This window comes from Urocampus carinirostris, chromosome 3 (genome assembly GCF_059441175.1).
Source record: "Urocampus carinirostris isolate Australia breed hairy pipefish chromosome 3, RoL_Ucar_1.0, whole genome shotgun sequence".
Taxonomy (NCBI): Eukaryota; Metazoa; Chordata; class Actinopteri; order Syngnathiformes; family Syngnathidae; genus Urocampus; species Urocampus carinirostris.
Window position 1 is genome coordinate 11308301 of NC_142351.1, and position 16893 is coordinate 11325193.

General features: G+C 40.6%; 1 protein-coding gene across 1 annotated transcript; it reads left to right on the forward strand.

Annotated features, from left to right (window-relative positions):
- The first annotated feature begins 2205 nt into the window (after positions 1 to 2205).
- On the forward strand, positions 2206 to 16637 carry LOC148368669 (protein-L-isoaspartate O-methyltransferase domain-containing protein 2-like). The gene is made up of 7 exons (XM_088330675.1): positions 2206 to 2445; positions 4036 to 4196; positions 8258 to 8408; positions 9719 to 9821; positions 9892 to 10063; positions 11273 to 11396; positions 14458 to 16637. Exons 2-7 carry the CDS (start codon positions 4041 to 4043, stop codon positions 14973 to 14975), a joined length of 1224 nt encoding a protein of 407 aa, XP_088186801.1. The 5' UTR covers positions 2206 to 2445; positions 4036 to 4040; the 3' UTR covers positions 14976 to 16637.
- Positions 16638 to 16893: the final 256 nt, after the last annotated feature.

The window sequence follows — 16893 nt, forward strand, 5'->3', positions numbered from 1 at the left end:
CGGCTCTTCGGGTTGTTTTTGCTTCTTTAATCCCAACATGACCAAATATTATGTAAAATTATGCACAAAATGACTTAAAGGAAGGGGGGAATAGAACAAAAAAGAAAAAAATAACAAAATGAAAAAGTAGTGAAAAGCTGAGAAACAAAGAAACAAAAGGAAGAGAAAAAAAGGAGGGAAAATTTAGAAAAAAAGCCAGAAAAAAAGAAAAGAGAGAAATGTAGGAAAAAAGTAAATAGAGAACAAAAAGAAAAAAGTAACAGCTCGGGAAAAAATACACAATGTGATTTTTTTTGAAGGAATTTTAAAAAAGTGGAAAAAAAACACGGAAAAAAGAAGAAAAAGTTTGTGTTGCATTCAAATAATTGCCAATTATATCAAGTGAATCTTGTTGCAAACATTGTACTTCCACTAAAAATGTGATTAAGTACAGTTCTGTATCTTACAACCGACTAAATAAGCCCCCAAAAATGTTAATATTATGCGACAATATATATCAGGAAATAAAAAGAAATGGATATCTTGTGAAAGAATTGTAAGAACAAACGACGTTTGTAGGCCGTACAACCTTTGCAATAGTACATGAGTCAATTCATTCAAAAGAGAAAAATAATTTTGCATTGCTGGAAACTCAGCAAAATGTAACTTGATGTCAAGTTTTGGACATGTTTGATAATGAATTATCTTGCCACACTTGGGATTATGGTTGCTCACTGTTGTTTCAAGCGCTGCTCACCGACTTTGTGTGAACGCTCAGACCGTTGAAAATTACAGGGAACATTGGTTGCACGCACTGTTTGTATGCATGCATGCCAACCCTCGCAGTATATCGCAAGTAAAATAATAATTTGTTTTGCAATAATTTCGAGTAGTCCAGTGATGTTGTTTTTTACTTAATAAGAAAGAACACAAAATTCGCCGTCAGATAAACAGGGTTGGGTAGGGTTACTTTAACTGGATTACTTTCAATTACTTTTGGATTACTCTAATACCAAATAGATAGATAGATAGATAGATAGATAGATAGATAGATAGATAGATAGATAGATAGATAGATAGATAGATAGATAGATAGATAGATAGATAGATAGATAGATAGATAGAGAGAGAGAGAGAGAGAGAGAGAGAGAGAGAGAGAGAGAGAGAGAGATAGATAGATAGATAGATAGATAGATAGATAGATAGATAGATAGATAGATAGATAGATAGATAGATAGATAGATAGATAGATAGATAGATAGATAGATAGATAGATAGATAGACAGACAGACAGACAGACAGACAGACAGACAGACAGACAGACAGACAGACAGACAGACAGACAGACAGACAGACAGATAGATAGATAGATAGATAGATAGATAGATAGATAGATAGATAGATAGATAGATAGATAGATAGATAGATACTTTATTCATCCCCGCAGGGAAATTCACATTTCCAGCAGCATCCCTGAGCTGAGAACAATACAATAATAAAGCAAAAAGAATACAATATGCAAATACCCAATGTGACGTGCAAATGCCCACCGTGGCGTGTTGTATAGAATATCTAAATAGTGCTACACAGAATACATATTGCAATAAAATTCGGTGATGTGCAATGTAGGGGGTGTGGTTTAATGTGGGCTTTTACTCGGCCGGGTAGAGTTAAAGAGCCTCATGGCATGAGGAAGAAAAGATCTCTTCAGTCTGTCCGTAGTACAAGACAGTGACAGCAGTCTGTCGCTGAAACTTACTGAATCTTATTATATACTATATTATATATTACATTATATACTAAATCTTACTGAAAATATGCTAATAAAAGACAAAAGAAACTAAATGTGAATAAAATTATGACTCACAACACGTGGTAAGCTTTCTCTCCTGGCTTTGATCTCTTTGATCTCGGGCAAAACTAACATAAAATGCGACAGAAACAAAATGAAAATAAATCCAAACAGCTTGCCAACATCATTTTTGCCGTTCCATGTATTCCGTTACTCCCCAAGCCTGCACAAAATTTAGTAATTGTATTCATATTTAGTTTCTTTTGTCTTTTATTAGCATATTTGGTATTGGAGTCATCCAAAAGTAATTGACAGTAATCCAGTTAAAGTAACCCTACCCAACCCTGCAGTAAAACATACGGTAGGACGTCTCCACAAAGGTAGGACGTTTCGGCAGAACAACGGGATTTCTCAGGGCAGCCATGTCTAGTTTTCGTTCCTTCAATGAGTAGACGTTACCTCGATAACTAGGTAGAATTCAAAACTTGTGTCATTTCTTAAAACTGTGAAATTAAAAATTATTGTCTCGGACAGCAAAGTTTTTGGTACGTGTCGCCTGTACGTGACTTACGTATGACGTCAGCACGTCAACAGCTCCAATGTTTACATCCAGCAGTGTGTTTTCAACCGGATCCACGAACAACACAGAAAGGTTCCTTCTGCGGCCAATTGAGGTAATCTATCCCCGTTTTTTAACATGTCACTGTGTGTTTTGTGTATTAAAGCTCCATTTTTTTCTATCTCGTGCAGTCTCCAACGTGTAATTCAAACGACCTCACCGTCATGTTAAATTATTTTCAGCTCCGCTGTTGATTGCGACGGATCGCATTGAGTTGTCGACTAATGCATATTTACAGCTGAAATGGATGTCTGCCTCAAAATTGAGACACTCAAACGTGTGCGATCGTCCCGGAAAGGGATGCAAATAACATTTTTTGAGCGACTGTAAGTGTAGATTGCAGGAAGTGGGTCCCCCTACTCGCCTACAAATCTGAATATGCTACAAGAGGAATTGCTCTCTGCACCGCACCGCGACATTTTCTTTTGGTCTTTTATGGCTTTTCTGCTCGGTCTGTGTGCACCGTGTGATCTTTGTCCTTTCCTAAGCCATGTTGTTGTTTTTATCACCTCGCCCGGAAGCACAGAGACTGTTTTCATTCACACCTCCCCACCTGCACTTGCACTTTGCCAAAAACTAAGAGAGGGAAAAGAGTCTCAAACACTTTAGGTATTTACTGTGTTGAATTAGAAATCTAGGACAAGCTATGTTTGATGGCCATATCGGTGACATGGTTATAACATCACGAGGGACGCAAACTCAAGAGGAGGAGTATTCTACTTTCAAAATGGAACACTAACACTTTAAAAGGGTTATGTTTATTTTTTGTATAACCCTTAATCACAAGGAGTCTCAAAGGGCTGCACAGAGAACAGATTATTGCAGGCTACAGACTATTATTACACCATCCCCTGATCTAAAACCTACATGAGGGCAAGGACAAACTCAAAAACTTCAACATGAGGAAAATGAAGAAACCTTGACCCGCACATGAGCTAATCCCCCTTTCAGGATGACCAGGCTGCAACGGATGTTGGAATAACAAACAATACACAAATATTGTGGCCAAGTCAAAGTCCAGACCTAAATCTAATTGAAAATCTGTGGAAAGAACCGAAAACCACTGTTCACAAACGCTTTCCATCCCACTTCACTGAGCTCGAGCTGTTTTGCAAGGAAGAATGGGCAAAAATACAAGTTTCATGATGTGCAAAAGCGATAGAGACATACCCCAAGCGACCTGCAGCTATAATTGCAGCAAAAGGTGGCACTATATACCCACTTTTTTTGTTTTTTGTTAAAAAAGTTTAAAATAACCAATAAAGTGTGTTCCACTTCATGATTGTGTCCAACTTATTCATTATGCTTCAAAAGAAATTACAGTTTCATGTATTGATGTTTGAAGTCTGAAATGTGGCAAAAGGTCATTAAGTTCAAGGAGGCAAATAGTTTCGCAAGCCACTGTAGATATCTGCCGATATAGTGTGGAAATTTGTTTTGAAACAGTACGATTTAACGCAAAATGGTATAATACCCTGTGTTTTTTTTAAATAAATAAAATGGATTCACATAAATATAATTAGAAAATACTGAAAAAATGTAACCAAGATATTTACATCATGTTTTACATTCTGATAATGGCCTATATATTTCTCAGATTGGCAAAAATGACCAAAAATTTGATTTTCTTTCCCTCAACTTTTAGGCATCATGGGTGGAGCTGTGAGTGCTGGGGAGGACAATGATGACTTGATTGACAACCTGAAGGAGGCTTACTACATCCGCTCGGACCTGGTGGAACAGGCCTTCCGGGCCATTGATCGCGCCGACTATTATCTCGATGAATACAGGGAGAACGCTTACAAGGTGAGCAGAGTAAAACGGGGGGATGTAAAGGTGTTTTATTATTTTCCAGATCTTCTCAGTCAGTGTGCTCTGTAAGCAATTGCGCACTGCTCGCACATTCTCAGCGCACAAGAAAATCTAGCCAGCGCACAAAAATGAGGGCTCAAAATTACTAATTAAGAAGCGACTTAAGTCAAAGTTACAGTGAATGAAGGTAAAAATACACGGGTTCCCCTGACGTTGTGTCCTAAATGCGGTATTTTGAAGTCGAGTTGAAGTAGAACGAAGTTGAGTAAAGTTAGTAGTTTGTCGAGAACCGGCTACTTTGGCACGGCTCACTAAAAGGAACCGGCTCTTTCGGGTCCTAAACGGCTCTTCAGGTTGTTTTTGCTTCTTAAATCCCAACATAAAAAAATAAACACAATGAGACTTTTTTTAAAGGAATTTTTTTAAAAAGTCGAAAAAAATACGGAAAAAAGAAGAAAAAGTTTGTGTTGCATTTAAATAATTTCCAATTAAATCAAGTGAATCTTGTTGCCAACATTGTACTTCCACTCAAAAATGTTATTAAGTACAGTTCTGTATCTTGCAACCGACTTAAAGAGCCCCCAAAAATGTTAATATTATGCGACAAAATATATCAGGAAAAAAAAAGAAATGGATATCTTGTGAAAGAATTGTAAGAACAAACGACGTTTGTAGGCCGTACAACCTTTGCAATAGTACATGAGTCAATTCATTCAAAAGAGAAAAATAATTTTGCATTGCCGGAAACTCAGCAAAATGTAACTTGATGTCAAGTTTTGGACATGTTTGATAATTAATGATCTTGCCACAATTGGGATTATGGTTGCTCACTGTTGTTTCAAGCATTGCTCACCGACTATGTGTGAACACTCAGACCCGTGAAAAATTACAGGGAACATTGTTCTTAGTCTATCTGCTGATACTGACTGGAATCTGTTTGACTTTAAACCGAAACTAGATTGCCGGTACCTGCACTGGCCACATATCCCCAGAGCATGATGGAACCGTCACCAAATTTGACTGTGGGTTGCAATCTTTTGCCTTGAAATTTAAATGGTAGATTGCCTGCATTCAAGCCACTGAAGACCTCCCAAACCACTTTACAATGTGCTTAACACTTACCCATTCACACACCGATAGGCAGAGGCAGCCATGCAGCCAATCGGGGGAATTAGAGGAGTTCTTTCCCAAGGACACTTCAACATTTGTTCTTTCTCCGCCATGCATGCACCCCTTGTTATGTCCCCCAAAATTCTTAGTTCCATTAGTCCATTGCATTCCATTCCAAAATGAAGGGGTCTTCTCCAAATGTGCTTCAGCATTCCTCAAGAAACTGTTCTCGGAATGTGTGCAGAAAATACTTTTAATGCTTTACTCTCCTTTACAGTATATTTTTGTGAAAAGTGCGTTGAAAACAGTAGTTTGATAATGCACAGTGACACCATATGCAGCAAGACTGGGTCATATGTCTTTGGAGCTGGTCTGTGGATATAATATGACTGTTCTCACAATCTATCACCTCTTCTTTTTTGAGTTTTTTCCTGACCTGCCACTCCAGGCCTTAACTAAAACAGTGCCTTTGGTCATATTTCCCTCTATCTTTCTCACAGTTGAAACTAACAGCTGGAATCTCTGAGCTAGCTTTTTGTATCCTTCCCCTAAACCAGGGGTCGGCAACTCAAAATGTTCAGGAGCCATATTGGACCCAAGAAAACAAAATTGTCTGCAGCCATTATATAAGCTTAGAATGAATGTATCACATGCTGTATTTATCTATATTAGCACTATTAGCCTGCTAAAGTTGACTAAGTTGGATGCAGTGCATACTGTGGAGAATGATGCACCACGTGACTAATTGTTGTAGAATACCGCATCAAGTTGAACTAATTACAATATAAATGAACAACAGTATTTTTCGGTGCCAAATTGAAAAAAATCCAATTATGATGTCTTTTTTATTTCTAGGATTCGAAAAAGAAAACAAAAACAACAAAATGGAACGTTCATGACGTTCCTCCTATCTGGGCAACAAAGAGTGCAATAAAATGCAGTTAGGAAAATAAAAAAGCAGCCTTTTGAAAAAGATTCAGATTCAGATATACTTTATTGTCATTCGTGTATACGTGTATACAGAACGAAATGTCGATACATCTGACCCGCACAGTTTCCTTGAGCGTCAGCTGGGATAGATAAGATTAACCATGTCTTCGTCAGAATTTTAGCGCAGGAGTTCGTCATCTTGCGGTTCGATGTTACTTCCAGTTGTAAATGGTCCAGTTTATTGTCCAGAGAGCGAACGTTGGAGAGGAAAATGGACGGGAGAGGCGTTTTGAAGGGTTTAGCCTTTAGCCTAGCGGTTAGCCCGGCCCGACAACCTCGCTTCCTCCTCCGGTCACACCGCTCTCTTGCCACTCTGCTTCGCTGCTCTGTAGGCCGCTGGGTCTTGTTGACGTAGCAGTCCGTGGCTAAATAAACACTCCCGAGTGGTCGTAGCACCGAGCGCTTGATGTCTGGATGATCGCATATCCAGCAAAAAAACTGCGATCGTATATTAACCTGCAGTTTGAGTTGACTTTGTGCGCCGTCAAAACTGAGTCGAAGACTGGGTTTTATGGCCGAAGTGTAAAAAACTGTAGCGAGCCGATGTAGCCGCAGCCGAACGGGGGCGCCGCCATCTTAACAAGTCGGCAAAAAAGTAAATAAAATCACATGAATACAGATAAAATTTGATTTCTGTGCCGTTATTTTTCTCTATTTACCTTTGGGCTCCATAGGCAATCACACCTGCCTGATTGTGACGCTGCACTTTCTACAGCTCAGCTCTAACACAGGCGACACGAGAGAAAAACAAGCAAAGGAGAAATGCGCCCACATTTAAATTGCAACTAAGATCAAGCCTGAGAGCCATGATTTTGCATCACAGTATGACGTTACTGCGTTTGAGGCTACAACCTGTACCAAGTCGTCTTACAACCCAATACCAGTGAGAGAGAGGCAGTCAAAGCGTCACTTCCCACCCGTCAATTCGTACCAGCTGATCTACCCTCTTGTCTCAGTTACACCCCTAGTTGAAATGCAATATTTATCTCGTGTTGTTTTACAGCATTGGAAAACATTAAAAGTGTCAGTGTCATTTTTGTCCTCCTGCAGAAACCATATTAAAACCAAAAATATATTTCCTTCTCCCATATTTTAGATATTTTAGGGAAAGCGCCACTCGGCAGCTCTTTAGAGCCACATGCGGCTCATGGGCTCCATATTTAGCACTCAAAAAAGTATTAAATAATCAAACCAATTTTAATATCACACAAAAGTCAAGCGAAGGAATTACAAAATCCAGTTTTGAAATTTGATTCCATTTATTAAGGCACAAAAAAAGAAAACCTATCTGGCCTTATGTGAAAAAGTAATTGCCCCTGGAACCTTTGGCAGTAATAACAGAAATCCAACCTTTACGATAATTGGCAATGCATCTTTCACAACTCTGTCGGGGAATTTTGGTTCACTTTCTTTGCAAAATTGTTTCAAATCTGCCATATTGGAGGGTTTTCTAGTATGAACTGCCAGATTGAGGTCACACAACAGCATCGCAATCGGATTTAAATCTGGACTTTAAATTGGCCACTCCGGAACCTTCATTTTTTTTCTTTAGCCATTCAGAGGCAGACTTGCTGGTGTGTTCGGATTGTTGTCCTGCTGCATGATCCAAGAGCGCTTGAGTTTGAAAGCTCAAACTGATGTCTGGACATTCTTCTTCAGGATTTTCTGGTCAACACCAGATTTCATGACTCTGTCAACCACAGCAAGTTGTTCTGGTCCGGACATCAGTTCGTGCCTTAAAACTCAAGTGCTCTTGGATCATGCAGCAGGACAACAATTCACACACGTGCACTTTTCATTGAATAATTATGCACACTTTCTCCAAATCCTATACAATTTACTTCTCAAAATCACTGCGTTTTCCTGCTATTTGCTATATTCCAACACCAATGATTTATAAAGAAACATCTTGAAAATGATTTCATATAAAGTTGACTTGCTTCCCTTTTGTTTAGGACTTAGCATGGAGACAAGGAAACATTCATCTGTCAGCTCCGTGCATCTACTCGGAAGTGATGGAGGCTTTGGACCTCCACCCTCGCATGTCTTTCCTAAACCTGGGTAGCGGAACTGGCTACCTCAGTACCATGGTGGGCCTCATACTAGGTAGGTGTTTCACTACATGTTCTTGAGCCAAATGAAACCTATGTGATGTAATTCTGTGCATTATTATTGTATTTATTTTATCATTTTTTTAAAGATTCTTCATTTAAAAAAAAAATAATAATTTTTTACAAAGAAAGTTGTGATTTTGTTTTTCACTTTCAAGTTGACAACCCAACCCAGAGTTACATAAATTTGTGTTGAACTATACCAAAAAACGAGTTTTGTTAAAAAAAAAAAACAGCCCTAAAATTGGTCATTTTGTCTGAAAAACTCAAAAGATTATGTTGTTTAGTCCAAAGCAACCCAGGAATCAAATTCCTTCTGTCAAACTCATTTTAACTCGAGGGCCACACGATAGAACAAACATTCTCTTGGGGGCCGGACTAGTAGATAAAGGAGAAAGAAAAAAGGAGAGAAAGGAATAAGAGAAAGAGAGGGAGAGAAAAGGAGTGGGTGGGACAAGGAAAGAGAGAAAGGGGGAAAGAGAGGGAGAAACGATTGCAAGAGAGAGACAGTACGGGAGAAACAAAAGATAAAAAGGGATAAAGAGAACTAGTGAGAGGGTAAAGAAATAAATCCAAAGAGAAATTGAAAGAGGAGAGAAAAGAGGAGCAAGTCAGAAAGAGAGAAAAGAGAGAGCGAAAGAAGGTAAAAAGACACACAGATAGAAAGAGACAAAGTCAAGTCATTTTTATTCGTATAGCCCTTAATCACAGAGTCTCAAAGGGCTGCACAGGTTGTTGCAAACCAAAGAATGAGAAAAAGAAACGGAGTGAGAGAGAGTGTATGAGAGAAAAAGGGAGGGAGAGAAATAAATACAACCTCAGCATCTTTGTGAGAGGCACATGGCTTTGGCAACATCAAGTGGACATATTTCAACCTGCAGCTCGTTTTTCTCGTGCGCTTCCCTAAGCCTTGTCTTGCGGGCCGGATTCAATCCATTAGAGGGCCTAATCCGGCCCGCGTGCCTGATCTAGTCGTTATACAGTCTCTAGATTGTTCAAAATGGGATTCAGAGTTACTCTTTTGGAAATATTCCACTTACTCAGGTTTCATTTTTCTCTTACTCCACGATGATCAGCCCCCCTGGTATACAAATGATATTCTGCCATTTTGAAAACGTACTTGTGAAACCATTACACCGTTGTTATGTACTCACAATCCCAGAATATTCTTTTTTTTAATTATTATATTAAAAACTGGAACTGCTTCACCCTAGTGTTTGTTGTTACCACTTCTGTCCTTCTTCACCATCTAAGTAGGCTCAGTGAATGAATTAATACTGTGCTTGTCCACGTGAATTGTTCCAGGACCATTTGGTGTGAATCATGGGATAGAATTACACGCTGATGTAATCGAGTACGCCTACCAGAAGCTGGATTCCTTCATTAAAACAAGTGACAGTTTTGACAAGTAAGCGTCCAAACGTTTCCGTGGCACTCGGCCGACTGGAATGAGTTTGTTGTCGTTTGTCTCCGAACAGGTTTGAGTTCTGCGAGCCGTCCTTCGTGGTGGGAAACTGTCTGGAGATCCCCCCAGAGAGTCGCCAATACGACAGAGTGTACTGTGGCGCAGGGGTGCAGAAGGATCATGTGAAGTATATGAAGAACCTTATCAAGGTTGGGGGCATATTGGTCATGCCACTTGAGGAGAAGGTCAGTTTGCCGATGCAAAACTCATACAATTGAAGTCTAGTGCAGTAATCCCTTGGTTATCGCCGTTAATGACAACCAGAATCCCCCCGCGAAAAGTGAAAATCCGCAAAGTAGCAACGCACCTTCATAAAAGACCCGAGGGGTCAAATTTAGCTCGAGGTGATGTCCTTACCGACTGGGAGTATATGGCTGTTACAAAATAACAACTATAGAACTACAAATACAAACTCAGAACAGTGGAAAAAAAGCAAATTAGAGAGCGGCTGCCTAGCTGCGGGTATCCTCGGGGTGATCCAGGTCTCTGCGATGTTTAGAATACAACCATCCAAGATACAGATTCAGATTTAGATATACTTTATTGTCTTTCTTGTACATGTGTATACAGAACGAAATATCGATACATCTGACCCGCACAGTTTCCTTGAATGTACGGATATAAATAAAATGTTGTATTGAGTTGGAGTATTGAAGTACTAATAATATACTAAATAATTATAGCTATGTATAGTATTATACAGTAGTGCAAAGAGTGCAAGAGGAGCAGCTAACCAAATGTGCAAAATGGGCAGTCAGGTAAACAAGTCACTATACAATAACAATAACACTGGAGTATGAGTGCAGAGGAGAACAGATGTGCAAAAGAGTGGTATAAGAGAACAGCGGTTTCCCACGAGTTGTAGTTCCAGGTCACACATTTCATGGGTAATGGATCTGGCGATCTTGGCCCAGCCTTAGCCCGAACCTGCAGCCTCGCTATTGCCTTCTCTCCTGATGCTGCCTCAGTTGCTTCCCGAACCCGATAATAATCCACAGAGTACCCACTGGTGATTAGCATTTTATCCGCTCTTTTTACTTTCCTCACAGTACGATTCAATTGATGAATTTATTCTCAATGTAATGGGCCACTAAAAGCTTTCTGTCTCATGCTCCGCATTGTGTTTTGACAGCATACAGCAGTCAGTCGCGCAGACAATCACGCCCACACATTGCTTAAAGCCCTCCCTCACTTGCCCCTATGAAGGCATTTGGTGTGTGCCGACTGCTCAGAACACAATGCACAATACGATGATATCAATGACAATAAAAGACCATTCAATTCCAAATCCGCAAAGTAGCGAGGGATTACTGTACCCCATGTTTTCTTCTCGTCCATCCTCTGAGTCACTCATAAAAACAGGCTCCTTTGTCCACTCGCTATGTTTCCTGCAGCTGACCAAGATCACCCGCACAGGACCAAACAGCTGGGAGACCAAAAAAATCATTTCCGTGTCCTTTGCTCCTCTCATCTTGCCTAAACACAATGTCAACGGCAAACACAAGATTGTCCCACTGCGTGAGTACTGTTCGACTTTTAAAAAATTTTTTTTTTTTTTTTTTTGTATTCTTTATTTTGAGAGAATGATGCAAGAGACCTTCTCTGGGGGATGACTTTTACATTGGAATTAACGTATTTTCAGGACTATTAATCGCAGTTATTTTCATAGTATGCAGAGGTACGACTTATACTCTCCGGTGCGATGTATGTGCGAAATTATTAACACATTATTATCACATTATTTTCACACTAAACAGCAAGAGGGCGCTCCAGGCCTGTGTACTTTCAACATTCCCGGTAATTTCTAAAAACTGATAAGTGACTGAATGCTTGAAAGTGATTTAGTGTATCGCCACTGAATACGGTACTCATATTTTGGGGAATCACATCAATAACTAAAACTAAATGCGATAACTGAAGGCCTTAGGTTTAATAAAAAAATCAATCTTGGTTGTCTCATCTCTCATCTCATTAGCCGTACCGCTTATCCTCATTAGGGTCGCGGGGGGGCTGGAGCCCATCCCAGCCATCTTCGGGCAGTGGGCAGGGGACACCCTGAACTGGTTGCCAGCCAATCGCAGGGCACACGGGGACAGACGACTCATTCGCTCATTCACACCTAGGGACAATTTGGACCGGCCAATTCAACTGAAATGCATGTTTTTGGAATGTGGGAGGAAACCGGAGTGCCCGGAGGAAACATGAGAACATACAAACTCCGCACAGAAAGTCTGGAGCTGGATTTGAACCCACGACAGGTTCCCATGACATGAACTGTGCCGCACAAGCGCTAACCACTGCGCCGCCGTGCTGCCCCAATCTTGGTTGTAATCAACATAAATGGTACCACTTAGAACAGGGGTAGCCATACTATGGCCCACATATGGCCTATGAAGCTTTATAATCAGACCACCAGATGTAAATGTTAAAAAAATATGTATAAATAAAGGTTTAGTGTCTCTTGGTTTGTCTTCCCCCCATAAAACATTTATGTGCTAACAATGCCTAAGTCCAAAGCCCATCTGCTTTTATCTTAGTTTTAGCAAAGCTGTTCGGGCCGCGGAACACATTAGGTAGAGGGTGGAAGCGACTTCCTGCTCATCACTGCAGTCTTTGTTCGTGTAGAATGAAAATGGTGAAAGTACAGTGAAAACGCCATCACAAACCCCAAAATAGATGAAAAAAATGTATTAGAGCGCGTCTGAGAAACTCACGTACTTTCAGGCGCAACATAAGAAGCTCGACAAAGGCTGCAATGATGACTCAAGCCAGAAGATGGCATCAGCAAGTTAAAAAGTTCCAAATTCTGTACAGCACCTTTAAGGCCAATACTCAAATAGCTGGCTACGTTTGATGGTATTTGCAATTTGTATTTATCATGAATTATTGATTTATACAGTGTTTGTATGGGTGCTTGAAATCCCTGAAATTTTAATGTTCCTTTTTTTAAGGAATTGAAAGTGCTTGATTTCTGGGTGAATTGCTGGTAAATGCTTGAAATTGTTGGCATGTTTTTTAACAATTATGTATATATACCGGAGCCACTCCCCCCTAGTGGGAGGTGGCTAGAGTCAAGAACACATTCCTGACTCTTTCTGGGAGATTGATACAGAGGAGGGGATTCCCAGCCCCCTTGCTCAACCCAACGGATGAGTTGGGAGTCATTAGGTGACCAAACCCCCGAATTTTTTAACAAGTCTGCTTAAAAATGCTCTGTGGTGGCTTCGCTTTGACATTGCATTTCTTCTTCCTTCTCGATGAACAGCAACTGATACTAGTTTGTATGGCATTGTCCAATGAAGCATCAGGGCACTATGACATGTGTATCAGTGCAAGGATTAAGTATCAATTATGGACATTTATTATGGGCCATGCACAAAATAAATGTCAGCGTTTCGCGGTGGTACATTCTTGTTGGAAAAACTTCCTGAAACTGAAAATGTAAGCTACATATTATCAGCATTTTTACCCAACACCTAAATGGGGAGATTTGTCTCAAAAATATTTACACATTCGCAATTTACTAAAGATCTGAAAATCCATTTTTGATGAATGCACACGCATGATTGAAGTTGCTCATGTAACTCGCAGATATATTTGTGGCTCTGCAAAATACATGATGAACATTGGATTTCTTGTTTTAATGATACTGGAGATTGGCTTTGAAAGTCCCATAAGTCAGTGTCTGAAATGACATCTGCCCGGACGCCCGAGGCGTGCATCTTTTACGTCGGGCGTACAACTTACAAAACGTCTCCGCCTGGGTGGCCGACAAATTTTTCAAGAAAAAAAACAACAAAAACAAAAAAGTATTTTCAAATCAAACTTTTGCTTTATTCCGTTTTCGAAATCTTCGTTCGGTTTGGAAATTTCGGTTCGTTTGGCAATTTGCATACTCGGCAGCCAATCAGAAGCCTGCATTGAATAACTGTGCTTCCCGACTCTCCCGTGCGTTATGAGGTCGTGCATTTGCATATCATTTTCCAAAGTAGATGCACAGAGAACACAAGAAAAATGAATAAGTGGTTAGGAATCAACCCAAAACCTCAGCCGCAGAAGAAATATTCAAAGGAAGTTAAAAAACTTGTGACGCTACAAAACGTAAACGTACATTTAAAGCATCGTGGACAGAGGAGTTCACGTAGCTTGTAGAAGACGACGCAACTTAAACATTGCATGAATAAAGATGAGTAAATACAGGTACATACTGATGGCAGATGGAAAACAGCGATGTCATATACATGCAGTGAATGTTGTAAGTTGATATATAATAAACATAATTTTTAATTGTTGTTCTGTTATAGATCCTGATTATCAATCCTGAGTACTTTGCAACATTTTTTTTTATTTGCGATTAGTCGTCTTATTGTGTTTCAAGTTGTGAAAGATGGGGCAGGCAACTTTATGGCTGGGAAGGCAATTTTTCAGAGCTGTCTGCCCTGGTGCCCGCTAACTTTTAATCCTAAGTTTCAGACACTGCTTAAGTGCTTGAATTCGGCCATGAAAAAAGTGTATGAACCCTGAAAATATTTCGAAAATTCAAAGATTAGGCTAACCTTTCTTTTCTTTTTTTCCTCAGCAAAGTACGAGGTACGGACGCTACAGGAGCTGGCTCGCTTCTGCATCCGACACACATTGCGAACGGGCGCAGAGGGCGTGGAAAACCAATCCCGCAGTCGCGGCTCCCCGTTCAGCGTGGGCCGAGGTCTTGCCCGCTTTAAGCGCCGGCGTGTCCACGAGCGCCGCCGCGTCCACGAGCGCCGCTGCAACTCGCTCATTCTGGCCACTCGCCACTTGGTCAGCGGTCCCGCCGGTCTCCACGCCCCCGACGACCGAGAACAGGGAGGGCGAGCCGAGGACGAGGAGGCGGCTGGCGCCGGGGAAACGAGAGGGAACAGGAGGGCGGCGACGAGAGAGGTGGAGGAAATGACGGAGGAGGATCTTGAAGAGGAGCAAGGAGAGGAAGAGGAGAGGGAGACCGGAGAGCTTCTTCGGGTTCAGCTGCCGCCTCCTGTGAACGTGTTGCGAGAGAGGATTCTGGGCCTACCGCTGCCTGAGCCGTTGAAAAGGTTCCTCTTGTACTATAGAAACAAATGAGCGACGGACCAGCAGAGACTAAAGCCATGCCCCCATCTGTCGAAGGCATGCCGAAAATCATCAAATCCCAGCACATTGTGGAGACAAGGCGTCAGATTCCAACAAATACTTTTTGGTTACAGGTATCAGTACTCCGGAAATTACAATGTCCCATTACTGGCGAGTCAGGTGCAAGGTCATTGTGCGTCTGTCTCCCGGTCTAGTCCACTGGTTCTCAACTGGTCTGACTTCAGGACCTACCGTTTCACCCTAATGACGAGCTGCGACCCAAATCAAGAAAAAAACCCATTATCAAATGTATCCAATGAAAAGATTGTGCAGTTTAACCCGGAGTTAATATATAATCACTTTTTTTTTTTTAAACAAAATGATTAGCAAAACCAAAACAAACAGTATATAACCGCTTATAGAGCTACAGTAAAATTCGGACTATAAGCCACGACTTTTTTCCCAAGCTTTCAACCCTGCGGCTTATGCGATGATGCGGCTAATTTATGCATTTGTTCTTACGGCCGCCAGGGGCAAAAGAGCAGTAAAGGTAAGAGTGAAACAGGCTAACTACCTAATTAGGAGTCATTTTATGAGTCTGTTTATTTGTAAACAGAAATAATGTAGCGAAACGAAAGGATTACAAGAAGCAACGTCCAACGAAGGATACATGCTTTTAGGCGGATTTTTTTTTTAATCTATCGGCATTATCGTGTGTTTGAGTCAATAATTAACCCGGTGGGATTCTGTGGATTGTCCTTGATGTAATGAAGCAATTTCCGCAGGCATGCAAAGAAGTTGAAGTTAGGCCGTCTTTCGGGTATCTCGTTTCATAATGATCGTGATGTTTCACTGATGAGTATATTTTGAAACTATCATCATATCTGGAATCCAAAGGTTTAAGCTTCACGCGCTGGCACGATGTATTTCAGTGATGTATTTCAGTGACTGGTAACATCGTACACATATTTATCAAGTCTGGACTTTGTTAAAATTCTTACGCTGTACAGTCTTTCTTTGTAAATATCTCATGTTTCAATGTCGGCACATGCGGCTTATAGTCATGTGCAGTTTATGTAGGTACAAAATGTTTTTTCCTTTTGAAATGTACTGCGTGCGGCTTATGATCAGGCGCGCTCTATAGTCCGAATTTTACGGTACATCACATATCAGCAACCTGCTAAAACGGCTTTAAAATGGCCATATCTTATAGGAAATTCAAAATATTAATAAAGAGTACCTAAACATTGATGTCATTGCAGACACTGATACCATTTTCATATTTCAAAATCATTTTCAACTAAATTTTTGGGGACCCGGAAAAATAAAATCAACGAAAGCACAATAAAATGAGATGTGGTCTCTCTATCAACCAGGGCATTAAAGCCATCTACTATTTCAGGACAGAATGGCCCCCCGTTTTTATTTTGTGAAGGCAAAGACCCGCAACCCACTGAAAATCAGTTGAAAAACACTGGTCTACTAGACTATCCAACTGTCACCGTTTCGTTGTTGTGCAGTGACTTGCTGATGATTGTAAATATTTACATCTAATTGTGACGTTTTTGTATGAGGCATCAGGAATAGTTTGAATTACATGTGTGTTGATTTTGTAATTGAGGTGAATTTCCTGCTGGAATAAAGTGGATTGCATTAAAGTAGATTATTCCATTATTGAAGACAGCATTTTTCTAGTTTAGTAATCATTTCAGGGAACAATAAAGACAACCCAGACCTCCATCCATTATCTGCACCGCTTATCCTCAGTAGGGTCGCGGGGGTGCTGGAGCCCATCTCAGCTATCTTCGGGCAGTGGGCAGGGGACACCCAGAACTGGTTGCCAGCCAGTCGCAGGGCACACAGAGACTGACAACTCGGCATTAGCTCAGGAAGTAGAGAGAGTTCATCTTGGGATCAAGAGGTGGCAGGT

Coding starts and splice junctions, on each gene's coding strand:
- LOC148368669 (XM_088330675.1), top strand. CDS start 4,041: ATGGGTGGAGCTGTGAGTGCTGGGGAGGACAATGATGACTTGATTGAC. Junction 10,064..11,272: donor TCATGCCACTTGAGGAGAAG/GTCAGTTTGCCG, acceptor TGTTTCCTGCAG/CTGACCAAGATCACCCGCAC. Junction 11,397..14,457: donor ACACAAGATTGTCCCACTGC/GTGAGTACTGTT, acceptor TTTTTTCCTCAG/CAAAGTACGAGGTACGGACG.